Source organism: Astatotilapia calliptera, chromosome 12 (assembly GCF_964374335.1).
Source record: "Astatotilapia calliptera chromosome 12, fAstCal68.1, whole genome shotgun sequence".
Classification (NCBI taxonomy): Eukaryota; Metazoa; Chordata; class Actinopteri; order Cichliformes; family Cichlidae; genus Astatotilapia; species Astatotilapia calliptera.
The window spans coordinates 16487267-16513304 of record NC_137433.1 but is presented as its reverse complement, the minus strand read 5'-3'; the positions used below and the strand labels follow the sequence as shown (position 1 = coordinate 16513304).

General features: G+C 41.1%; 3 protein-coding genes across 11 annotated transcripts; 2 read left to right on the top strand and 1 right to left on the bottom strand.

Annotated features, from left to right (window-relative positions):
- Window positions 1–577: 577 nt before the first annotated feature.
- On the bottom strand, window positions 578–7588 carry prkg1l (protein kinase cGMP-dependent 1, like). Of its 2 annotated transcripts, none has more exons than XM_080287494.1 (20): window positions 7430–7588; window positions 6558–6759; window positions 6332–6446; window positions 5958–6124; window positions 5472–5585; window positions 4045–4150; window positions 3821–3884; window positions 3564–3641; window positions 3291–3385; window positions 2960–3025; window positions 2770–2847; window positions 2591–2687; window positions 2374–2513; window positions 2200–2289; window positions 1937–2078; window positions 1691–1854; window positions 1467–1589; window positions 1206–1268; window positions 1046–1112; window positions 578–967 (listed from the first exon to the last, which is right to left on the bottom strand). In XM_080287494.1, the coding sequence occupies exons 2-20, from the start codon at window positions 6745–6747 to the stop codon at window positions 884–886; spliced, it is 2043 nt and encodes a 680-aa protein (XP_080143620.1). In that variant the 5' UTR covers window positions 6748–6759; window positions 7430–7588; the 3' UTR covers window positions 578–883. The 2 variants fall into 2 exon arrangements, with proteins under 2 accessions (XP_080143620.1, XP_026044547.2); XM_026188762.2 differs by having other exon boundaries at window positions 6558–6750.
- An 827-nt stretch (window positions 7589–8415) lies between these two features.
- Window positions 8416–12162, top strand: ubl4a (ubiquitin like 4A). The gene is made up of 4 exons (XM_026186732.2): window positions 8416–8626; window positions 9842–9947; window positions 10055–10293; window positions 11860–12162. The coding sequence occupies exons 1-4, from the start codon at window positions 8579–8581 to the stop codon at window positions 11965–11967; spliced, it is 501 nt and encodes a 166-aa protein (XP_026042517.1). The 5' UTR covers window positions 8416–8578; the 3' UTR covers window positions 11968–12162.
- Window positions 12163–12628: 466 nt separating this feature from the next.
- LOC113033207 (dynamin-1-like protein) lies at window positions 12629–23153 on the top strand. Of its 8 annotated transcripts, none has more exons than XM_026186729.2 (18): window positions 12629–12672; window positions 13222–13341; window positions 14702–14843; window positions 15082–15120; window positions 15317–15363; window positions 15463–15534; window positions 15629–15715; window positions 15823–15985; window positions 16302–16422; window positions 16516–16854; window positions 18729–18849; window positions 18961–19116; window positions 19227–19316; window positions 19413–19511; window positions 19690–19806; window positions 19896–20005; window positions 22330–22489; window positions 22668–23153. In XM_026186729.2, exons 2-18 carry the CDS (start codon window positions 13240–13242, stop codon window positions 22722–22724), a joined length of 2022 nt encoding a protein of 673 aa, XP_026042514.2. In that variant the 5' UTR covers window positions 12629–12672; window positions 13222–13239; the 3' UTR covers window positions 22725–23153. The 8 variants fall into 8 exon arrangements, with proteins under 8 accessions (XP_026042514.2, XP_080143617.1, XP_080143619.1 ...); XM_026186727.2 differs by having other exon boundaries at window positions 12661–12802; XM_080287491.1 differs by having other exon boundaries at window positions 19227–19511.
- Window positions 23154–26038: the final 2885 nt, after the last annotated feature.

The window sequence follows — 26038 nt, the reverse complement described above, 5'->3', positions numbered from 1 at the left end:
AATATGAAAAACACATTATATGTATAATTAAATAAATAACAAATAATTGTTATTTCAATATATATATATATATATATATATATATATATATATATATATATATATATATATATATATATATATATATATATATCAATTAGTTGATTCACTTTATTTTTAACCAAAGCAGGGTATATATAGATAGTTATTTCATCATCTTTGCACACTGCACCATTACACATATACATATGATATATGTTGCTATTGCCTGTGTCATGTTGCCACTGAGAACAAAAAAAAAAAAAACAAATAGAGCCGGATTCCTTGTGTGCGAGCACTTATTAGGCCAATAAAGCCCATTCTGAATTTAAAGTTGTATTAAAGTTATACAACTTCCTGTGTGTTTGCCTTTCCTTCCGGACCTTGACGTTTTTCTGCAAGACTGGGCCCACACTGACGTAACTTCTTAATTGCATTCATGCATTTGAGGGAGGGATCAAAAGTGATTGTGCAGTCCCCCCAGCCCCCCAGCCTACCATTGACAAAGTGAATCTCATGAATCAAAGTTTAAAAGGAAAGAATAGAAAGACACAGCTCATTTGATTAATGAATCTGTTTATTTATTGTTTATTGGATTCGATTTGACTCCAGTTATAGGCTATGTTTGGAAATGTGTAAAGGTTTTATGCAGATACACAGAAAAAACAGTCTTGGCTTAGCGCAGCAGGCAGTATGGATCACTTATCAAACAAAAGCTGCATCAAGTGTTACAGCGGAAAATATTTTTTGTCTTAAACTGTAATGAATTCGTAATGGCAGTAAGTCTGTGGGTAGTCAATTATTCATGGAGACAAAACCTGAAGTAGTGTCTGACAGGATTTTGTTTCCGGTTCACAGAAATCCCTCAGAAATCATCCCAGTCTGTGCACGGCTCCACCGAGTCCTCGGTATAAAGGCCAAATGAACCGCTTCCCAAAAAATGCTTGACCTGAAAAAGACAGAAATAAAAAAAATGACTAACATGAAAAGCTGTAAAGACCAACAGCCAGTATTGAATTTGCCTTACTTTGGGAATAACCGGGGCTGTTAATGTCCTTTCACAAAGTCCATCCCAGTTGAATCCTTCAAACCATCTGAATAAAAACAGAACATCATAACAACATGTTTCCAAGCAGAGCCTCAATGTTTCTCTCCAGAGTACCCAAAACAAAAATCCATCATCTTACTTGTGTTTCTGAATGTCCCTGGCCCCATTTCTCTGACTGCCCAGTCTCTCTGAAGGATTGCTCCTTGAACAGACCAGCAAATAAGCTGAATTTATAATCAGTTTCTCATCTTTAGGAGGTGGTATTACAGCACACTTGCACTGTTTCTGTCTGGTTTTGTGTGTTGAGGGTGGAAAAAGTGTGAAAAAGCACTAAATAACAATAATTTTAAAAAAAATCTGTCCAAGCTTTCACACTGTGCTTAGTGGCTCATATTCACACCTGCACAGTTTCTTTATGAGACTGGAGGCACTTCTGCTGATGGTTTTTGGAAAGTCGACCTGATCGATGCCACGAATTGTTGCAGTGAGAATTTTCAGGGGGTCAGAGTGGCTGAATGGGAGCCTGGAGAGGAGAACAGGTGGCCGTCAAGATAACTTCAATCTGCAATTCGGAAAAATATGCTGGAAAAAAAGGAGGGTTGTCCAAAAATTTGAAAAGCTTACCTACCACTCAGAAGTTCAAACACAAAAACACCCAGCGACCACAAGTCTGCACACATGTTGTGGCCTTTGCTCGAGATGATTTCAGGTGCCATGTAGCCCAGCGTACCACAAAACGTCCACGTTTTCTTACCCACCTCAACCTTCTTTAGACACCTGGAGCCAACCTGCAAGAGACAGATATGAGTACATTTGCTCTCACCTCTGCTACATTTCATTTAACAAGACGTGACGTTAAGATTGTAGTACCAGCTTGGCATAACCATGCTCATCCAGAAGAACATGTTCAGGCTTGAGGTCCCTATAGATGACACCTTGACAGTGCAGAAAGGACAAGGCCTTTACAACACAAGCTGTGTAGAACCTGGTGCTCCATTCATCCAAATATCCTCTGAAACAGTTTGAAGAAGTGGCTGACATGAGGTGCAGGCCATTTAATATTTTACTGTGAGGAAACACAGTGGGACTACAAATACAGGCCTCAAATATTCCGTTTATTCTTAAGTACTTACTTGTCTTTGAGTAGATTAGATAAATCTCCACCAAGACAAGCTTCTGTCAAAACATACAGACGCTCTGCATCTTTAAAGGTGTTGTGCAGCCTGTGATCAATGAAAATAAAAATTACTTTAGATCTTTCTACTCAGCATCAACAATATTTTACTAGACCTAAGTATGGGACACACCTGACTATAAATGAACAGCAGGTCTCCATTAGGATGTGGCTTTCTCTCTGGATGTGCTCTCGTTGGCCACTGCTGACAATCAGCTTCTTCTTGAGGACCCTCATGGCAAAAGGACACTTTGTCTTGCTCTTCAGTTGCACCTTACAGAGAACAGAAGTAAATGCATTACATTATAGACACATCGCCGAGGGCGAGCTGCTTGCAGATTGACCCTCACCAGGTCTACGTGACCAAACTCTCCGACCCCCAAAGGGCAAATAATCTGGAAATCACTTAAGGTGGAAGTAGACAGGAGGGTAGGATCCGCATCTGAGCTGCTTACAAGGAAAACAGGGGTGAGCTTTTATTCTGGGTCTTCTGTATATAGAAATGAAACAGTGTTTTAACGCTCCTCACTAGACTTCAGGTTCACTGTTTTGTTGCTCCTCTTGACTGCAATCAGGTGTCAAGCCTTCAATGATGCCCTTAAAGGTGCTGTAGTACAGACAATTACGAATATTCACGTTAGATAAAGCACATTTTCAAATCAGAGAGTAATGTGACAGCTGAATCACTTACAGTTTGTGAACAAAAAATATCCACTTACTCTCTGTCTATTACCAGGCACGTAACTCCTCCAGCAGCTATCACACTCACAGTCCGAATGTCCTCTCTGAAGACAAGCAAGTATCACAAAAGTATCACAAAAGAAAACACAAGACTATCAATGTATATATATATATATATATATATATATATATATATATATATATATATATATATATATATATATATATGTGTGTGTGTGTGTGTGTGTGTGTGTGTGTGTGTGTGTGTGTGTGTGTGTGTGTGTGTGTGTGTGTGTGTGTGTGCTTTTTCATTATATGTGCAGAAATTTCTTTATAGCATCATCTGAAGGAGCTTTTTTTCCTTCTTACCCCCACAGAGCCTTTTCTCCAAACCACTGTCTCTCAGAGAGCTTAGAAAGAACTACCTGTTCTTCCTGCTCTTGCCCCTTTTCTGTCACTTTCACCTGTCAAATGTAATGAAAAAAGAGGTAATGGTGATGAGCGCAACGCACCAAAGTAAATTATCACCATCATAAAGTCATTTCCGCCACTGCTTTGACATTTCTGTCATCCAGGCTGTAAATCTTTTCCTCAGAAAGCCCCCCTTGATCTGCGCAGCAGGATGAGAGCAGAACACTTTACCTGGCCTTTGCTGATGATATAAAAGGTGTCTCCTGTGGCCCCTTGTCGAATGACGTACTCGCCATCGGCGTAATGTGTCTGTGGAAGGCAAATGAAAACCGACAGCAGTGTGACCAGTGGAAAAATATCAATAAAACAAAGAAGGGTTCATCCAGAGAGCTTTCTTTGCACTTATAGAGGCACTGCATGTAAACATTCACCTCATCTATTAGCTGGATACACTAGTGTGCTTCACAGTTAAATAACTTCAAGTGTACCTCTTCCATGAGATCCGACATTTTCATGAGGACATCTGCTGGCAGCGACTGGAGGAAGGGAATGCTGCACACAGATACAAACAAAAAGCACTGGATATCATCCGCAATAGCTCATGTAGGTGCATGAGGACAATGAGCAGATACCGTGCTCAGAGGTAAAAGCCTACACGGCCCATCAAAGCAGCTTTTTGGAGCTGCTCCATGTGCATCAGTCTGATTTTCACCTGCTAAGAAGCTCCACTGAATGGGAAAGGCGCTTGAGACCACTCTGCATGATTATGGTCTGGTAGCTCTTGCGATCCACAACCCACAGCCTGCTGTCCGTTCGTGCTGCAGATCAAAACACAGAGGAAAACGCTGTGTCAGTGACAGATGAGTGAAAGCACTATCGAGACTCACGCTGCCTGTGATGGATGTGGACGTGCAGCCAGTAAGTAGGCCAGGATTTCATTAGAAATGCTTACCGTGTATCGTAAAAACTAAAAATACTTGTTTTCCTTGCAGAGGTCAGTTGATATCAATCAAATCTAATTTCCTTCAGCCATCATCACCATCTTTCTTTCTAATAGAGCTTGAAAGAGAGTGTCGTTAATTAATAATGACCAGTATTGATTGATTCACTGAACCTTCCTGCAAACGGAAGACGACGTCCCCACCAGACAGTCTAATAAGATCGAGCATCTGATTATTGTGGTGCAGTCCTTGTCTCAGTTCCCTGTTTTTGGATACAAACCAAACTTTGTCGCTTTACCTTTGTATGGCACACGGCGTGCAGCCATTAGTTTTTAATTTAATCTCTTGTACCAGATATGATGGGAAAAAAGGTAATTTCAGGTCAGGAAGGAGATAAATGCAACAGGCCTTAAATGGATTGAAAAAAAGAGGGTACATGGAACAAGGGGGAGCAGCGAGCAGACATCAAATGAGTTTTGTTACCAGAGAGCAGACAAATGTAGAACAGTGAATTGGAAAGGCTGCCTGGTTGCAGGACAAAGAAAGGAGTTTTTAAAAAAGGGGAGGAATGGGATGCTTTTGGGACCAAACAAGACAAAACAGACAGATTTTTCAATTTAAACTAATCCGGCCATTTTCACAGCCTATTTATTTGTGAAACCAGGTCAGACATACGCAGCCACGGCTGAAAAGGTTTTCCCACAGGACTCTGCGATCGGATCCTCAAAGGAAATGATAGCACAGTTTCTGCTTGTAAGAGGGGGAAAAAATCACCACAAAAGCACAGATGAGAGGTTGCAACGCAGCGGTCATTAAATCGAGATCGTTTACAAGAAGATTATTTTTAAATGTTTGCAAGATGCTGAGATGCTGGATTGCAGGGAGGAGATGTGGCGGTCCAGGCAGCCTTGTTAAGCGGCAAAAACCAAGGATGCTTTAAATTCCTCACATCTGATAGAAGGCCATGCAAAGCTGTTGTAAAATCTCAGAGGGTCTTTTGATTTCGAATTCAACAGGCGTCTTTTGTCCGAGGCCACAGCCAGAAATCTTACCGCTTGTGAAATTCGCTTAAACTAGAATTATTTATATTCTCGCCGAATCAGAGATAATCACAGAGAAATTCTTCAGGTTGACAGCTCTCCTGTGACATCTGCGCGCAATTATAAAATAAAGAAGCCGATGCAAAGCTTTGATATACCTGACACAGAGTAGGTGTGGGTGCAGTTGTAAAGGAGCGCTAGCTCTCCAAACATGTCTTCTGGTTCAACTGTGAGCAGCTTCAGTCCATCTTTCATCATTTCCAGCCTCCCTTCTGCGAATAAACAAACACTGGGTGAAGGACGACGCAGAGAAGTGGGTTTTATGTCAGATAATGTACAGACTGAGAGAGATATACAGCACAAACAACAGAAAGGCAAGGCAACCGGAGATAAACAGCCTCTCCGTCTCCTCAGGCTCAAGCTGACATTTCAACCCAAACTAGAAATGTGTTGCTCCACACGCTGTCACTTTGTTGCGTTTCTATTTGCTTCTGCTTATCAGTACAAGAATTTAAATATAAAGATATGATCAAGCTCATCATTTAATCAGTCTGTCCTTAAGCATCTGACATCTCAAGGAAGCCTTAATAAATATCCTCGTGTGTGATTAATGGCGGCCATTGTGAGAGGAAAAAAGGATTTACCTTCCAAAACGTAAGCCTGAGCCCCAGCGGTCCCCTCCTGAATAACATAGCAGCCTTGATTGATGGTGGTGGAATGCATGCAGGCGATGATGGCTCTGATTTCTCCTTCATCAAGGTGCTTCAGCAAGTCGTTTCTCAGAAATGATGCCCGAATCAGCCTCTGGGACCTGAGGACATGAGGAAACGATATCAAATTTGCAGGTGAGGATGAGTTATTAAACAGTGTCAATTGCTTGAGCGTCTGACAATGAATAAAAAAAGCATTGGTTCATCATGAGTCATGCAGTCAGCAGTCAGTGAGCCTTGAACATGCATGAATGTAATTTTTCAATCTGAGCAGGTGTAGCTCTGAAGGGAACACTGTGTCCTCTTACTCGTGGCTTTTGTCACAGCTTCTCTGTGAAACCAAGGCAAGAGTCACTGGGTCCAGAGTGAGGGGCTCACAAATCACCGTCTGCCTTCTGGGTCTCTTGTTGTCATCAGTTTGAGCTGAGGTAGAAGCAAAAAAATAAAGAATAAAAAAAGTCAGGGAAATTTAACAGAACTCTATATCAGTCCTAATAAGCCTTGCAATTATTAGAACAGCACAAAACTGCCTACATGCACTGACTGCAGAGGATCCTGGGAGGGAGACAGTGGTTCTGTAGCGGTCTAGTTCTTCCTGCAGCCGCCGGATGAGTTCATCCTTTGTGTCCAGCTCAAGCTCCAGCTCATCTATCAGCGTGTCCCTCTGGCGAAGCTCCTCAATCTTTAGTTGCAAAGCAAACTGAAGGTCCCGAAGTGTCCCCATCACCTGCAAACACTAGCAGACTTCATCTATGCTTTTTACAAAGAGCCATCCATAGAGTATATACATTCCTACAGCTCCTATGCAGTATGGATCTATCTATAACAAACTTGATCTCTGTCTGATTTTGATCTACACACCTCTTTATTATTTAGCTAATCCATTCAGGTGTAATGGCTTCTACCTGGATAAGAGCATAGATCCACCTGTTTTGGGCTTCTTGTACATTTCCACACCTATACGTGTGTTCATATGTTTATGAGCACATTAATGTTCACTGCAAATGAGTCACAGGTAAGGTATAGCTCCACATTGCAAGCATTAGCTCTAGTCTATTGTTCTGCATCTCTATACATAATTCAAGCCACATTAAGACAAAATAGAAAGAAAGTAGAAATGAAATGCTTGCACAGTAAATGTTAGTGCAAACTTCCTGCTGGGTCCCACACAAAAGTCTTAACAGGAATGAAAACATAAAAATAAGATTGGATTTTCCATGTGACTGTTAGGCGTGGCTGATGCTTTCACGATGATTTTTTCTTTTTTTAAAATCTTTGCTGCTTTTACGCTGTTATGTTTCTAATTGACTATCTGTTAGCACAGATGAGGCTGTGTCCGCAAACTGTATTAATGCTGTGCGATATTTCACACCATAAACAAACAAATGAACACAAACATCACTTACCACACGCAGCCTGTATGGCGTTATGGGGGTCTCTTTCACCGGCGTGTTTTGGCCTGGTTTGGTTGCAGACTGTTCACTCGACAGGTGCACATCCCGTCTGTAAGTGCCCAGCTGAAGGATGCTCTCCTCTCTTGCTCGCGGCTGTCCGGGGCTGGGCACAGACAGCAGGCAATCACATGACCCACACGGTGGAAACCATGCGGGGAGGGTGAGATGAGAAACGTGTGGACCGGATCCCATCTGGGTCACGGGGTCCTCAGGGTGTTCCTGAGCCTTGGGAGTAGGTGGGGATCCGGCAAAATGTGCAATGCATGTTAATGATTGTATGCCCAACCGATCATAAAGCAGGTTAAAGGCTGGCCGTGTGCACCGATCAAAGATTTATTCGTTTTCTCTCCATAGCAGATGTGCAGCCATCCTAATATAATTTTACCTTATATCATGTTTTTTATTTTCTCAGTAGGCTTGATATGTATTTGATGTAGGTGCATAAAGTAACAAAATAAATGTTACTCTGCAATTGGACGGCAAGTAGTTTTCCGATAACTACAGTTTCAAACTACATGTGATGATGAGTTATGGTAACAACGCTATAATGTTGCAATAATGTGAGGCATTAATAGGAAAATCAGTTATAAGTTACTGTGTTCACCACGATACTAGTAAAAACACGCTAGAGTCATGCAGCCTTAGTCCACTTTATTTAAACACAATTTCCCTGTGTGTTATTTAAACACACAAAAAGGAAAAAAATGTTTTAAAAACGTAATAAATTAGCCCTGGTGTAGCATTGTTGATAATATTACTAATAGCAGCGTTATAAGTCAAAGTTGTAAGCCTTTTTGAGTTTTCCCATCCTTTTTTTTTCTTTTTAATATTCAACTGCGGCATAATTAGGAGAAAATAAATGGATTATTGTTTGTTTTTGTTGTTATGACACTTTCCTCCGAAGGCTGGTGTAGCTGCCATGCCACACTCCGGCCAGCGCGCGGCGGTAGTGGGATGCGGGAGAAGAAAATGGGCCGTTGGCAAGCAAAGAATTGCGAGCTGATAAAGTAGCTGTACTCTGAAGCAGCACACTCCGGGAGGCTTTGTTACTTTATCTTTATTGTTGTGTAATTTTTTTGTTTTTTGAAAGCATATTCAAAAATGATCCTCACGGTGAAACCGCTTCAAGGAAAAGAGTGCAGCGTACAGGTGAGTGAAGTACCGCTGCGCTAGCTCACCGCCTCTTGCTAACTGCGATCGCAGCTAGCAGTTTAGCCGAGCCAGCATTGGCATGTCACATGCCGAGCTGCCTTTAGAAAAACGGCTACGCATATGTTTTTTGAAGTAATAAAATAGCCTGTCAGAAATACTGGGATTCAGTGCTACACACTGTAGCCTACACTAGCCGGTTGTATGGGCATTTCTCCTCAGAGTCATTGATGTTATAGTGGCTGGCGTGCTAGCCAAATCCTGGATAAGATGTTGCATACAATCTCGCCTGACAACAGCTGACTAGTAGCATTTGAAGCCGGTCTTTGTGATTTCGGGTAAAGAAAAAAAAGGGGAAGTCCTATCTTAGGAAAACACTTTTTCGTGCAGTAAGACCAATATAGCTGTCAGTTAGCTTTAGCCTCAGTCTGTCTCTCACAAAGCTAATTTTTAAAACATTATGAAGCACAAACTGGATTTTTTGTCTAAAATTGTTTAAAAATTCTGTGTTCAGCAGAGAAGTGGTTCCATGCACAACATCTACGCTATTACAGTGATTACAGCCATTTCGTTTAAAATGTTAGCCAGAGTGCACTTTATTTATTTATTTTTTAGAGAAAGGGGCCTCTACAAAGGTCAGTACAAAGCGGGGATGTCACTTATTTATATCCCCTTTCTGTTTTTTGCTGCTGTGTTTTTGGTCACTATCCTGTTGCATAACCCAAAGGCGTTTGAGTGTTAGAGGACAAACTAATGACCGGACATTCTACCAGAAAATCCTGAAGGATAGAGCAGAATTCATGGTTCCATCAATTACACGAAGTCTTCCAGGTCTCGAAACAGCAAAGCAGCCCCACCATCACACTACCTCCACTGTGTTTTACACCAGATGTAACACAGAACTCAAACTCTTCAAAAAGTTCAGTTCTTTTCTCGTCAGTCTAAAGAATATTTCCCAAAAAGTTTTGGGGATCATCAAGATGCTTTTTGGCAAATGTGAGATAGGTGTGTGTGCGTGTGCGTGTGTGTGTGTGTGTGCGTGCTGTTTTGTTTAAAATATGCCAAAAAACAAGAAATCAAGAATGGGACAAATACTCTTTTACAGCACTGTGTGCTGTGTAATTTAAACGCTGTTCAGCTGCACAGAAAGAAAACAGCTAGCGTCATGCTCTTAAATTACACATGTACTACATGATTGGGTTGTTTATCTTCCAGGTGACTGAAGACGAAAAGGTCTCCACAGTGAAGGAGCTTGTATCTGAACGTCTCAACATACCAGCAAACCAACAACGGTTACTCTACAAAGGGAAAGCTCTAGCAGGTAGATGTGGCAACAGTGCCACATTTGATGGCAGCATTTGTTAATACTTTTCTGCATGCATCATATGTAAATTTTTAATGGCAATACATTATATCACTCTCCCTCAGATGAACACAGACTGAGTGATTACTCTATTGGTCCTGAAGCTAAATTGAATCTGGTAATCCGTCCCGTGGGAGAGAGGACTGCAGCTTCAGGGACAGCAGCACCAGGCGGCGGTGGTAGCTGTAGCAGCACCAGCAGCGGAAGCAGCACACAGGGAGGAGTATGGCAGACCATCTCCACTATACTTGCTAGACACTTTAGTCCGGCAGATGCAGCAAAGGTTCATGAACAGCTTATTAAGGTATATAAATGCAGCATCATCTATTTTTTTTTTCGTCACACAAGTTGACAGCTGTGCATATTTAATAAATGTAAAATATTAAAGTTGAAAGGGCCAGTTATGGATGATTTATGAACATGTAGTGGTAACAATGAGATACTAATTTAATTTCTGGAAATCTATTATTAATAATTACTACAATATTTGTATAATGCTTTTATCTTTTAATGAGAACGGATTTTACTGTAGAAAGTCGGTGTACTGACAACTCTTGAGTAGGGCTGTGCGATATGACCAAAATCTCATATCCTGATATAAGACATTTATCGTCCGATAACGATATAAATCACAAAAATTTTACATTTTCTGTACATTCTGAGAATCGCGGGCAGCTCGACTTGCGTAAAGTGTTTCCAGCTGGGCGTCGTGTACCTGGAGTCGAGTGTTTTAACCGATGCATGAAACTACACATTTTTAGACATAAGTTGTAACGGCCGCTGTTTTCTTTGTGAGTATTTATTACACGGCGTGCTGCAGGGAAAAGCCTGTTCTAACGTTTGAGTCTAAGGTTTATTTTTTTTTTAGCACCTGTCAGCACTTTTTTGCTTCTCATCCTTAAGTACTCTGCATACTCTTTTACGTGATTACGTTTATTTTGAAAAGTCTCAACAGGATCTTGAGCTTTATTGTGAAAGGTTTATGTGGAAGATAAACAAGCGGACACGCAATGGTTTTACTGTCGTTGTTGCTAACGACAACGCATAAAAACAGGCGCTTGTCTGTCCATAGTGTGGTTATATTAAATATAAGAGAAAGAGATAACTTTAAGAAATTAATATAGTGACCATCAAAACAATGAAAAAATATTGCCGTAAACAGTTTATTTTGCGACACCACGAAACAAATGATAGCGTAAAATGAAACGATAGATGTTTTTATATTGTCATCCGATATATATCCTTATATCGAACAGCCCTACTCTTGAGTTTGTTAGTTGATCAGCTCCTATCCATCCAACTGTGCTCACTAATTAGAAGCTACATTCAGCTGCTCCCTCATTCACGAGGCGTTGCCACAGCAGGTAGCTCTGCATGCCTTCCCAACGAAACCCCAAAGGGATTCATGTCTCCTCCTTTCGCTTGTTAGGCAAATATGTAAACCACTAAACTATGGAGCCACTAATTATGCTGGGCTAAATAATTAATTGAACAACTCAGACCAGTAGCAGCCAGACATGCGTGTGTGTTTGAAGGGGGGGGGATGAAGCAAAATCTAGTTTGGCCTTTTGCTGCCAAATTCTGTTGTTATCCTGAAATTGTTTAATTATTTGCGTGCAAATAATTTTAACATCATTACAAAACAAACAGTCAAAATTGAAAATGAGCTTACCTCCACTTGCGTCTACACTTTTTGGACTTAACAAACTCCTTTTAAGAGCAACAAAAATGTTTCTGAAGGTCATGCTTCCAGTCCTTCATGCATTATTTCTAAGCCAGAACATGTTGTAAATAAATGCACTGAAATGTTTTTAACCTGCTACTTTTCAATATGTTTTTATTTCTTTTTTACTTTCTTTCTTTTCTCAAGGACTATGAACGTTCCCTTCGACAGCTTAGCCTCGATGACATTGAGCGCTTAGCGGGGAGGTTGCTTCATCCGGAGGGCGAGGGCATGGACACCTCATACATGGACTAAGAATGCATAGCTTGAAGCTGTTTTTTTCCAATTGTTGTTTGAGAGACGCTCAGTGCTTTGACATGCATACGGTGTTCAGAGTGTTAGACTGTGAAAAATACAATGTCATTTTTCTTACAGAGAGCCCCAGGGTGAGCATGGATAACACTGATTGTTTATCTCAGAAATAGGGCTTTCTTATCTTGGATGAGAAAACTTGGCCTCTTGAAATTGGCCCTTGTCATTGGTGGCACAGTAACCTCGACCTGATCACATAATATCTGAATACAAAGGAGTCCATTTATGAAGCTGTCTTCACATGATCTCTGGCTGCTACAAATTCCAGGGGACACTAACTTCTAATGGAGGGTATTTATTAGTAATATTTGGGTTGCGTGATGACTGGGTGTTTCCTGTTATAACCATCTGTGCAAAGTTCATACATGTTTTATTCTGTAACTTACTGATGGCCATTGTATGTAAATAACATGTTTATATATACAGATATTAAAACACAGGGGGAAAAAAAGCCTATCTTTCCGCTTTTCTTGTGTGCTTTTTAAGTGTCAGAATATATAAATGTATAAGCAGTGTGGTTTGATTTGAGGTTTCACAAGGCGGGACTTTACATATCAGCCAATCAGATGCTAGGAAACCTCGTGACTCAAATTTTTGACCAATTGGATTGACTGAGTAATACGGTTCCGCCTATGTGATCAACTGACGGTCTGTATCTTTATGCTGCTAATTTTGGATGACATTTCGGGTAGAATGAAGGGTTAACGCGTTGTTTTAATACAAACTATGAAGAACAGGAAACTTGGATAGGAAGGAATATATCTTGAACATTGGTGAGGTCAGCATCGGGTACCGTTTCTTTAGCAGCTAAGCGAGTGTAAGCAGTTAGCTAGCTTATCCATTTCACTTCCTCCCTTTACCCAATAGATTTAGCAAGCTATAGTTGGCACATAACATCGAGTGTCTCGGTTTGTGCTGTCACCACCATTTGTTGCACTGTTAGTCAGACCTGGTTTCATCCCAGTAGTTGACAACTCGTAACCAGTGTTTATCTTAAAATGCCACTTCAAACTGGTGCTTAACCTGGGAGGATTGAGCGTGGTGTTACACCCCTCTCATCAGGACCACTTCTCCCTCTGACGAAGCTATACTGCTTTTGTTTTTTTTTTAAACTATTTTGAAGTTTGTTTTATCTTTGCTCTGTGTGTGTGTGTTTGTGTTTTTAATTTATTCATTAAAAAAAAAAACCCAATGTAGCAACCGTCTGTTGGAAGGATGGAAACTCTCATTCCCACCATCAACCGGTTGCAGGAGGTCTTTCTAACACTGGGGGCGGAGATCATACAGTTACCTCAGATAGTCGTGGTTGGATCTCAGGTAGGCTAGGACGCATCTAAAGTACTGTGCAAAAGTCTGAGCTACCCATGATTTCGTTATATTTTGTTTCCAAGCAGCCAGGCTGTCTTCTAATTAAAGTAGTCTTGAACAATAGTTCTTCAGGTTTTCTGAAGGTCTATCAAAGTTCTTCTTTGGAGACTGCCTACTTTTTTCACTCCTTTTCAGTCAAGTCCTTGTACCTGAGCATTTTTACAGAAATGTTTTGTTCATTAAGTTAATTTGTTTATTCCCTAACTCAAAGCCTGAGCAATATAGCAGACAACTAACTTACAGAACATGCTTTGAGGTGTATCTTTGGGCATCTTGTTAGTGAAAATATTTTATTCCCATTTCTTTATCTGTGAAAAAGATCCCAAAAGAGCTGAAAACTTTGTATACATAAAAAAAATATCTACAGCAGATGAACTGCATCTGAAAGTCATGTCCTTAAGAAATAGGGGAAAAAATCCATCAAAGACCTGACACAGAACCTGAGAGATGCATCTGGTGCTTCAGTTGACTATTCACTAAAGTCTCATCAGGGTTGTCAGTGGAAGAGTGGCTGTCAGGTAACCATTCCTAAGGAAAGGAAACCAGGAGAAAACACTGAGGTATCCCAGATTACAAACTGGACTGAAAATCAATGGCAGCAGGTTTTATCGTGTGATGAATCCGTATTTGAAATGTTTGGTTCAAATCATCTACAGAGATGTCAGGAGGGAGGCACTACAGTGAGTGTCTACTGTAAAACCGTGGAAGTTCTATCATGGTTTAGAACTGCATTTTCAGCCAGTGGTCTTATCAAAATTGATTAAATTATGAACACAGAAAAATGCAGTCAGATTTTGATCCTCTATGTAGTGCCATCTGAAAAGCATCTGATTTGCGGTGGCTTCATTTTTCAGGATGATAATGATCCCAGATACACTGCCAATGCAATAAAAGTTTACCTGGATATACAACACACACACAATGGAACACTATCAGGTATGGAGAGGCCAACCCTCAACATAATTGAAGCAGTGTGGTATCATCTTGACAAAACAAAAGGCAGACAACATCCGAAGAAGAGGTTTGAATGTCCTTCATGGAGCCTGGAGAACTAATTCTGAAGGCTGCTTAAAGAATTGACAAAAAAGTTTGCCCAAGAGAGCTTGAAGTAAAAAGCTCAATGGTGATGCAGTTTTCTCAAATTTTTATCTATAACATTCCATCATCTGTCATGTATGCTGTAGCTGAAGCTGTAAACTGGGTTCATGTTATTTTTTTTATTATATTCACAATGGCGTATCCACACTGCATGAAAACTTTGCAGATGACTGTATCAGGGTTAAACTGGTCTTATCATGTGTCATAACAGAGCAGTGGAAAGAGCTCTGTGTTGGAGAGCCTGGTTGGACGGGATTTCTTGCCTCGAGGATCAGGAATAGTCACAAGACGACCCCTGGTGTTGCAGCTTGTTAATGTCCCCCCATTGCAGGAGAGGCTGAAGATCGAGAACGGTAAACAAACACAAATCTGTCACTGTTATATTCCTTTAAAAAAAACAAAGTCAAGTTTAGGAAGTTAGGGTATGCAGAAGAATGAGGAGAATAGAGTAACAGAAGGTTGTTATTAAAGTGTATACTGCATGCAGTAGTTAACGTGCACCTTTTCTCACTGTTTTTAACTGCTATTCCTTTTATGGTCTTGCTTTGCTAACACTCTCTTTCTTCCTCTTCTCCTTCACTGGCTTTTCAGGAAATGGGATTAAGCAAAATGCCCAAAACAGCTACCCAGGTCTCTCTACATTTGATCTGCATGCACTTGTCTTTGTTTAACTTCTTCATTTCTTTTCTGACATTTTCTTCAGCCTGATCTTTCTGCGTCTAGTATGAACACAAGTGGCTTTGTCTTATATTCAAATTAGCATAATGTCTCTTCAAAGTCTTAGTTTTATCTGTGTTAAAATTCACACTTACTCCTATTTGTTCAGGTGTCAAAGCTGAAGAATGGGGTACATTTCTGCACTGCAAGAATCAGGTTTGTTTATCTTAGGCATTCAAATAATATGTACACTGCTTTGGTTCTGTATTGTGTGCTAGGATTATGTGATGTGTAATTTTCTCACTCTTTTAATAGATCTTCACAGATTTTCAGGAAATTCGTCGGGAAATTGAAGCAGAGACTGAACGAGGTTCAGGCGACAATAAAGTGAGAAGAACACTTTGATGTGCGCTCAGTAATGCTGCAGGTTCAGCTGTTTCCACTGGATTCATTATTTTCTTTCTCTGTTTTTCATATCCAGGGGATCAGTCCTGAGCCCATATATCTGAAGATTTTCTCTCCAAAAGTTCTTAATCTCACTCTGGTTGATTTACCTGGAATTACTAAGGTAGATTCAGCCTCTTGACGGGGATGCTGACTGGATATGATTTATGCAAACACAGTGACGTTAGATAATCATTAATAATGATCGAATGTGTGCTGTGGTTGTCTTAGGTTCCTGTTGGGGACCAGCCAAAGGACATCGAGGCTCAAGTGCAAGAGATGATCTTGTCCTTTATCTCCAATCCAAACTGCCTTATCCTCGCAGTGTCCCCTGCCAACTCTGACTTGGCCACATCTGATGCACTAAAATTGGCTCGTGAGGTTGATACAGATGGTAAGACATTATTTATACAGGGGGGTTTTTTTTCCTCAGAATTTATCTTAATTTTCTCTCTCTCTCTCTGTGTTTACTGCATGACGTGCTTCATTTTTAAATTGTTACATAACATGCTTTCATTTTTAAATTATCAAATGCGTCGAAAGAAGTAATTTCATGCTACTGATATAGCCTGTCTTTACAGTTTAAAAACCTTGCTGACAGGAAAATGAATGTTCATGTGCTCCCTTTGGCTGTGGTGATAAAGAGAATGATTAAATGGGGGAACCGTTCACCCTGAATGATCTGTGAATGTTGTGTTGGTGTCTGTCAGGCCGTCGAACACTGCTGGTGGTCAGTAAGCTGGACCTGATGGATGCAGGAACCGATGCGCTGGAGGTCCTTCTGGGTCGAGTCATTCCAGTCAGGCTTGGGATTATCGGGGTGGTTAACAGGTTTGGAAGAAACAAACTTGCTTGTTGATCTATAATTAAAAGTATTAATATTCTGATTATCTTACTGAACTCGCTGTTTTCTTCTTGTTGTAGGAGCCAGCATGACATAAATACTCAGAAAAGCCTGGAGGACTCAATGAAGGATGAGCAGGCTTTCTTGCAGCGCCACTATCCCTCGCTAGTGTCTCGTGCTGGCTCTCGCTATCTGGCCAAAACTCTCAGCAGGCTGCTCATGCACCACATCCGGGACTGCTTGCCAGACCTCAAAACCCGAGTGACTGTGCTGAGTGCCCAGTACCAGGCAAGACTCAACAGCTACGGACAGCCCGTAGAGGATCACAGTGCCACCCTGCTACAGATAGTCACCAAGTTTGCCAGCGATTATTGCAACACCATAGAGGGAACAGCCAGGCACATACAAACCTCAGAGCTGTGAGTCTGACCACACTCTAGTGGCACCTGGTGGAGCTTTTGTTTTCTGATTTAGTGAAATGCCTTAACTCTTCTGCTCAACACAGCAGTTGTTGCACAAATCTGCATTTTAACTTACTTTGATGAGCGTCCCAAAAGGTTGATTCTGTTCATCTGGACGTTTTCAGTGAGAGAAACGTTTCGTCGCTCACTGAAGTGACTTCTTCAGTCTCAGCTGATTGCTGCAGGTTTCCCCAACCTTTTAAACAGGACATTTGCATAATGACTGAAGCTAGCCCACTAACGAACAATGGTCTATGAGGTCAGTTTCTTGATCATTAATATGAAATTGTTATGAACATTGATCAACAGCCACTGATCAAAGACCATTGGTCAATGACAGCTGATCAATGGCCTTGAGTACTATTCACAGAGAGGTGGGGAATGGCTTCAATCACAGCACTGTAAGCTGGTGAAACGTGAAAAATATACCATTACGCCCCCTCCTCAGCCTTCTTGATATGATGTTCTTCTGCTTCCCTGGCCACTGTATCTGTGGCGATGCTGTTCGCTCTTTGTCGTAGCGTCCTTATGACACACAGTTTGTGCTCCAGTGGGTGATGAGGGTCAAACCTTAAATACTTTACGTTACCCATCAACTTTTAAATGTTCCCCCTTAATAATGGAAATCTCAAAGTCTAAGAAGGCGGTCTTTCTTCATAACCTCCATGGTGATCTTGATGTGTTTCTCCACCGAGTTATTGTGATCAGTGAATTGTGGTACGTCCTGAGGTTTGATTTTCAACCAGGTGTCATCCACATACCTGTACCAACGACTTGGGGGTGTTCCAGGGTAGGATAACAGAGCCCCGTTTTCCACTTCTTCCATGTACAAGTTGCCCACAGTGGGTGAAACTGGGGAACCTACGGCACACCCATGTTTCTGCTTGTAGTACTGACACTTGTATTTGAAATAGGTGGAATGAAGACACAGTTCCACAAACAAACACACTTGGTCGGTGCTGAGAGTGGTCCTGCTGCTGAGGTTGGGGTCATCCTGTAATCTCTTATGAACTACCTTCACTGCTTCAGTGACTGGAACACAAGTGAAGAGAAACGTAACATCATATGAGACCATTGTTTCATCTGCCTCCATTATGACATCTCTAAGCTTCTCAACAAAATTCAAAGTGTTCTGGATATAGCGTTTAGAGCTGCCTATCAACGGGTTGAGGATCAAAGCCAGAAACTTTGAGATGTTATACGTGACTGAGCAGACAATTGGTCTTAAAGGTACACCCTGTTTTTGTATCTTAGGTAAACCATACAGACTTGGTGTAGTTTCCCCTGGGTGTAGCCTGTGGTATGAGGTCTGGTCAGCAGCATTGTCTTAATCTAAGTGCTTCAGACAATCTATCACCCTCTTCCTGTAACCACTACCTGGGTCTTGTTGTAGGGGTTCATAAGTATTTTTGTCAGTGAGCAGTGACAAAATTTTTCACGACAGTCCTTCTGGTTAAGTGAAACCGTGCACCTACCCTTGTCGACAGAAGGGTCGACAAGGGTAGGTGCACTACCCAGATGAACAGAATCCACTTTTTGGGATTTGCAAACCTGGATGATTGAGACTGCATCGAGACATTTGACGAGCGTCATGAGAGTAATGTCCTCGTGCTAATGTAGGTGTAAACTAAAGTGGTATCAGCATCTTCCGTTGGCACATTCCACTCTGCAGCTTTTACCATTTGATGATTAATTCATTAAAATACATGGGGAGCAAATATTGACCCTTTTTGGTTGACTGCATTTAAGCTTGGCACAGCTAGCATTGCTGACACGCAGGACTGAGACACAGCACTGATATCACAACTTTCACCTTTCTCTTCTTTCTGCAGCTGTGGAGGTGCTCGGATCTGTTACATATTCCACGAGACCTTTGGCCGGACCTTGCAGTCTATCGACCCTCTGGCGGGCCTGACTGATCTCGATATCCTCACTGCTATCCGTAATGCTACTGTAAGCTTCTTCTCGCTTCTGTTTGTGTAGCTCTACTAAATCCTAATTCTAGTCAAGTCTGGAGCTGGTGTGTATTTGTGTTTGTATGTATGTATGATATTTGCCCTGCAGGGCCCACGGCCAGCACTTTTTGTGCCCGAGGTGTCCTTTGAGCTGCTGGTGAAGCGGCAAATTAAGCGTCTAGAGGAGCCCAGTCTGCGCTGCGTGGAGCTGGTTCATGAAGAGCTGCAGCGGATCATCCAGCACTGTTCCTCCTTCAGTACACAGGTGGGACCACAGATCATATTGCACTTTACACATGGTTGAATAAAGAAAATAGTGCCGCAGTAATTATTACAGAACCGTGTTAAACAACAGCGTGTCTTTGCATTTTTAAGGAGCTTCTTCGATTTCCCAAGCTGCACGATTCCATTGTGGAAGTAGTGACTGGATTATTGCGGAAACGCTTGCCGATTACTAATGAAATGGTAATCCACAGCTTAAGCAAGATCATCATTTTTATATTAATTATATTAGTCATCCCACTGGATGCTTTTTTTTTTTGCTTTTTTTTTTACTTTCAGGTCCATCATTTAGTAGCAATAGAGCTTGCCTACATCAACACAAAGCATCCAGACTTCACGGATGCGGCGCAGGTCTCCGCATCTGTCAACAGTCAGCAGGTAGTAGTTTGTTTCTCACTGCAGGGACTTTTTTTCTGCTTGGCTAAACAGCAGACACTGTGCTCTTTAAAAGCTGAAGTGTAATTCATAATTAAATATTAAAACCACTTTCAGAGTTTTTAGTGGAATCCCAGCCTAAAAAAACCCGTCTTTTACCCTCTGAGTTGCTTGTTTTCAGGCAGAGGCTCTTGACGGAGGGAAGCGCTGGAAGAACGAGAAGGTCACAGAAGAAAAGGCTGCAGCTGCAGGCTTTGGGAGCCCCAGCAAAGGCCAGGCCATTAACCTCCTTGACACAGTGAGTAGCGGGATTAGCAGTATGACAAAGCACTGAAGTCATTGCAGATGGTCAGTATTAATATTTTGCTTGGCCCTTCTCTCTGTCAGGCTGTGCCAGTGTCCCGAAAGCTGAGCTCGAGGGAGCAGAGGGACTGTGAGGTCATCCAGCGTCTCATCAAGAGCTACTTCCTCATTGTCCGCAAGAGCATCCAAGACAGGTTTGACTGGCACAAATCCAGAGCACCTCAGGGGACCCTACTTCCCCTTTACATCACGTTCAAAGCTCAGTTGTTGCTATTGATTAGTTCAAATTTGGCACAAACATTCAGTTAGAATAAAGTTGGTCAAAAGTGACATGACCTTACTGAACTCGCAATAATTCATGTGGTAATTATGTTGTCTCTTATAGGACAAAATGATTAATTGAGATCAAAGTTCAGCTTTGCTGTGACAGCATTCTGTAAAACCACTTCTCTGGTTATTATTCAGGAGCTTAAAGGCTTTTATACACTGGACATGTATTTGTTCAAATGTTTTGAGCGTTAAAAATATTTTTTGGGCCGGCAGCATAACTTCGCTTACCAATCAGACCACTGCATTTTCCAGCAAGTGCGCTGTAGGTCCGTGAGTCGTTTGGTACCGGGCCGCGAGAGTTGAGGCTCGGGTGTAAAATTTATGGTTTTTATCGTTAACTCGGTTTCCCTGGGTCTTATGTTACTCTCAGTGTTGTTGGCGCATTTCAGAAGGACGCTGCTAATAAATTTACACAACTACACAGTGGATTCGTGTTTATTATTATATTTGCAAAATACCACAGTTTTTGTCTTGGTCATTTTATTTTGTTGTATTTATCTGCAACACCTTAAAGGCTGGTCCGTGAAGATATTGTCTGAAATTAAACTGGTCTGTGGCGCAAAAATTGTTGGGGACCGCTGTGTTAGACGACAAGTTTGGATCCAAAAACTTTGGGAAATTCTTTGTGTTTTCCGAAAGCGCTCCGTGTGGCCTTAACTCTTAGATAAAAGAGTAGATCATATATCTTGGCCATTTCTGAATTGATGATACTGATCAGTGGTTAACCAAATATCATTAGAGACTTTTACATCAGTAACACAAAAATCTGAAGGCTGTCTGTCTATCTGACCCATTAAAACACTGAGCCTGAACTTTAAATAGTTAACACGCAGCCATGTCACTGTCCATTTCATACCATCAAACATGACATTGCTAAATCCTCCCTCAAGGTCTGAGAGTACTACTGTGACCACTGTGGTTCCCGCGGAGCTGTATTTTGGTGCAGAAGGAGCTCATGCTGATGGATTTTTGCCTGATGATGCTTAATGCGAGTGCTTGTACGATCTGTGTTCAGAGAGCAGTTTCTGATTTATTCCTTAGGGGAAATGTTCCCTGACTGAAAGTCTGGGTGAAGTGTTCGCTCGTATATAAAATGTTGTCTGCTCCGGTTATATTAAAGTAATGATGCAGTTTAAGTCCATTTACTTGCATTTGCCTGCATGGACTGGTTTTATCTATGGACAGGGGTGGGCTTGGCTCCAACAGGCAGCTTAGCCACTCAGTCAAAAGTTCAGAAAAGTGTGTTCAGGCTTCCTGAACGACAGGCGTACAAGTCTAAATGTCAGCTCAGGTGTAACATTTGTAGCTGTGTTTGTTCAGGTGAGACGTATCGTGATGCTCTTCTTCTCCCAACACTTTTAATGTTAGATCAGTGCTGATATGTATTGGTCAGATGAAAATGTTGTTTTTTAATGAAATCCATCAGATTTTTCCCTCATTTGCATCTTTTCTGCCTGGCCGCAGGGCACCGAGAGCAAGCGTGCCACTGCGTGCGTGTATTAACTTCACAATTAGATGTGCCTGATGGTGCTGTCAGTGTGGCTCAGGGTTAGCAGCTGTTAACCTTTTATCTTATCAGTTGTTACTTAGATAAAAGAGCTGCATTGAAAGAGCAGTCTAACTACATGAACAAAGGCTTCTTATATAATGAGAGCTTTTATTTTTCCTCTAAAAAAGATGCAGGGGTTATATTTACATGTAAACTAGAGGGTGACACATTTAGTGAGGATATTAGATTTAGTCTCTGTGGATATTAACTCATGCACTGTTTTCCCTACTTTTACTTCAATTACTGTAAGGGGATTAAATATATCAGCATTAGCAATAAGAGTTTTTGTTCTGGGTGTTTTTTTTTGTTTATTTTGTATGTGTCTGTCTTAACTGTGGTGCTCTGTTAGAGAATAAGTGTGCAGATGTTGATTCCTGCAGTGATGTCTGTTCTCATACAGCTGCTACATACATACAAATCAGTGTTTCTTAATATTAGTTTAGTGAAGTTGTTTCTTTTTTTAAATATGAGATTAAGCACAAAATAAATCAGCAGTAATGATCTGAACAGGGACTCAGCTCTAACTCTGGAGTCCCTCGCCCTAGTTTCTAGTCAGACTACAGCTTTCTTGGTTGGTGGAAGCATGCAAATTCAGAATAGTAGCCCTAGTGTAAATATCATCGATCTGTGTGTCTACAGTGTGCCCAAGACAGTGATGCATTTCCTGGTGAACTACGTGAAAGAACATCTGCAGAGTGAGCTGGTGGGTCAGCTTTACAAACAGCCACTGCTCCAGGAGCTGCTCATTGAGTCACAGGACACAGCACAGCAGCGGACTGAGGTTGCTCAAATGCTTGAGGTAAAATTGGATGATGCAATTTGTTCTCTGAATGGGTTCTGAACATCGTGGAACAGCTAGTTGTTTTTCTTTTTCTTTTTTTTCTTTTCTCTGCGGTCTTAATGCCAGCAATTTAACCAGCCTTTCTTTCTTTCTTTCTTTCTGTCTTTCTTTCTTTTTTTCTTTCTTTCTTTCTCAGGCGCTTAAAAAAGCCAATAACATCATCTCTGAGATCCGGGAGACTCATCTTTGGTAGCCAGAGGAATGCAACAACTTCTTTTGTGTCAAAGGAGAGCTCTGAGAGTTTGAGAGTGTATGTGAGTTTTCGGCAGTCTGTGTTAATGTGTGGCAGTACCACTGTTTTCTCACGGACCAGTGACCATAGCACATTCAGATCTACTTTTTTTCCTCTCTGGCGGTTGCACTGAACAGCATACCGGAGCTGTTGCTTTTCACTGTGAATGCTGAGAGAGAGAGAGATCAATCACACTCAGGCTGAAAGTGTTATTTAACAGGTAGAATGTGACAAGCATAGCCGCGAACAAAAATTTCCTGCAATACTTTGTGTGAAAACCTTTGATGGGTCATAAGTTTGTTTTCTTTTTTTGTAATGTATGTTGTGTATGGAGTATTTATTTTCTCTGTGTTTATTTTTTTTTTATAAATTTGAAATGTGTTCACACTGCACAGCTCCATGCTTTCCAGGCACGGGCTTCCTCTGAGCCCACTTTAGCAGGTGCTAAAACTATGTTAGATTAGATTTCCTGACTTTAATCTCCTTTGTTGGAGTGCTCAGCAGATATAGAAATAAAGTGAAAATCAAATCAATGCAGACTGCAATGCAACACTAAAGACAGGCTGCAGTCATTTAAAGAAATCACAGGATGACTGCGGATTGTTTTTCCAGCTCCGATGCTAATCAATATCAGGTTTATTTTCCAGTCTCGTTTGCATATGAGCCTATTTTTACTGCCTGCTGTAAACATTCCAGTTTTAGGTGAGCAAACCAAACATGCCCAACATATCCTTCCCTCTGTTTGTGTACGATTTTAGAAGACTGCCACATTGAGCTGGACAGCTTAAGTATAAAGTGTGTATGCACCATAGTGTTAGTCAATTCTTACACTTGAAGTGTGTTTTTATTTTTATTTTATTAACCATTAAAAGAGTATGCTTATTATATTTCAGATCCACATGATAGCACTGAAATTTCCTGTAGCTTCGTTTCCTTCCCCACAAAACCAATTATCCACTTGTTTCCACTGTTAATGCTACAGAGATATAAGCTTGTTCGTATTACTGACCCTTTCCTGCCGCTCAGATAAACTGCCTCCAGGAAAGCGAGACAATTAGAAATGTAGATGAATCCTGCCTGCAGTTGTTTTTTTGTTACATTCCCAACCAGAAACCTCAGTCTTAATTTAACCTGACTCATTTGCCCCTGTGCCAGTCACTGTTTCATTATGTAATATTCATTAATATGTAAAATAATGCATCTCTTCCCGGCTTTCCTCCCCCATTCTCAGGCTCAGATAATAGCCAAAACTAATGTTATCCTAAGAATTAGACTTTTTCAGGAAGACCTGCTTTAAACAGAAAGTTCGCCCCTGATCAAGTATACATGTTCTCCTCCTCGGCCTGCAGTGCTGTTTATCTACTGGATTGTTTTGGTATGAAAGAAGACGGCTCCTACATGACACAGGGCAACCAGAGGTAACTCGAGTCAGAGTTTTCAGGGTCCCCGAAGGTGCCTCTCTTCTTTACCTGGCTAAATTGCTACGGTAACTGATGCTGAACACATGACCCGGTCAGGAGCATGATCTGATCAGTTTCCTTTTAGGATCAGGTGGAAGCACAGTGTTTACACTATTTTATTTTCAGTTTGCTTTCAGTGAAAAAAGTTGTTCCTTGCTGAAGGAATATGTTTTGTATATGCAACTTTTTGAAGCCATACTTTACTAACGCACTGAAGCCCAGCTATAAAGCTGCAGCAGCACAAAGTGTATGTGGCATTGTGACAGGAATTTGCATACATTCGGTTGGTGATGCAGAACGTCTGTGGTCCTAATCTGCTGCTAAGTCTCTTTACACTGCTGGAAATACAGCTAATAGAGTACAAATTAGAAAATGAATTGGTTACATTTGTAGACTATATAATTAATAATTTCACTTTAAGCTGGCGACAAGTGATATCCACAGCTCTTTTATGTACACACCTGTGATGTTTAAGCATATCAGGTTTAAAGTTTATGAGCTCTAACATACAGCTGTCACATTAGAAATAAACAGCAGCACCGAGACCCACCAAATGATAAAATAAGTATATTGGAAGGTACTTCAGGCTGCTCCCTTATTTCCCGAGAGGTCGTCAGAGTGGATGAAACTGTGTGTTTGATTTGGCACCGGATGCCTTTCCTGACATGACCCTCACATTTTATCCAGGCTTGTGACCCTCGCAGGCTGGGTTCCCAGAATTGAACCGAGGATCTATAGGCGAGTGTGTTTACCACTCAGTGTGATTTTGATGATAATGAGTTCATATGATATATATATATATCGTCATTACTTTCTCCTCTTATTTGCAACATCGTTACCATTATATTTTACTGCTGTATCTGTCTGTCTGTGTTAGGCATGTGACAGACTAGCTAGGGTGTACTCTCCCTCTCATTATATCACAGCTGAGATTGGCTCCAGTGCCCCTGCAAACCTGAACTGGATAAGTAGAAGAAGATGGATGGATGGATATGTACTAGCACCACGTCAGATAATGTCACTGTCTGGAATATGAGGTGCTGAGTTTATGTATTTTAAGGAAAAAGAGTCAAATGATGCAGTCACTAACTGACGCTGTGATACCCGTTATCACCAGCTGTTTTTAGGGTTTCTTTTTGTTTGCTTTTTAACCAGTTAATGCAAAGAAAGCTTGGCTGAGTTGAACTTGCTTGATTTTTAGGTACCTTCAGCACCGCAAAGTGAGAGCCATCTAGCCCACTTCTGTTCAAGAGATGGCATCAAATTTCTCCAAAACTGTGCAATTCACTCCAAAATAATCCAAACAGATACACTGTACTTGAGGCCAGAGGGAAACGTGTACACTTTGGGTGGGAAATTTCTCATTAAGGGTACTATTAAACAGTAATTCTGTCTTCACTGTGTTTTTCTGAAAGCCCTGTATACGGTTGCATGTATGGTTCAGTATGCATGTGTCAAGATATGAATGAATGTATATTTTGTATTATTTAAATGTATATTAAGATCATGTGTCAACTGCCTCATGAGTTCCTGCCTGCCAATATTTGTGATAAATGTTGACTAAATGTCATTTGGAGGGTCTCATTAAACCCTATCAAAGGATCCCATGCAGTGAAGTGTGTGTGTCTGGTGTCATAGACAACATGCAGCTCCAACAGTTTTCGTAAAATGTGTTTGTTTGTTTTTTGGTTGTTTGTCCCCCACAGAGCTCTAGCAGTAGATGTGATTGGACTCACTCTTCTTCACTATATTGATCTCGAGCGACTGAAAAAGTCTTTCTTACAGATGTCTCTGTTACAGTTACACCAGCATGAT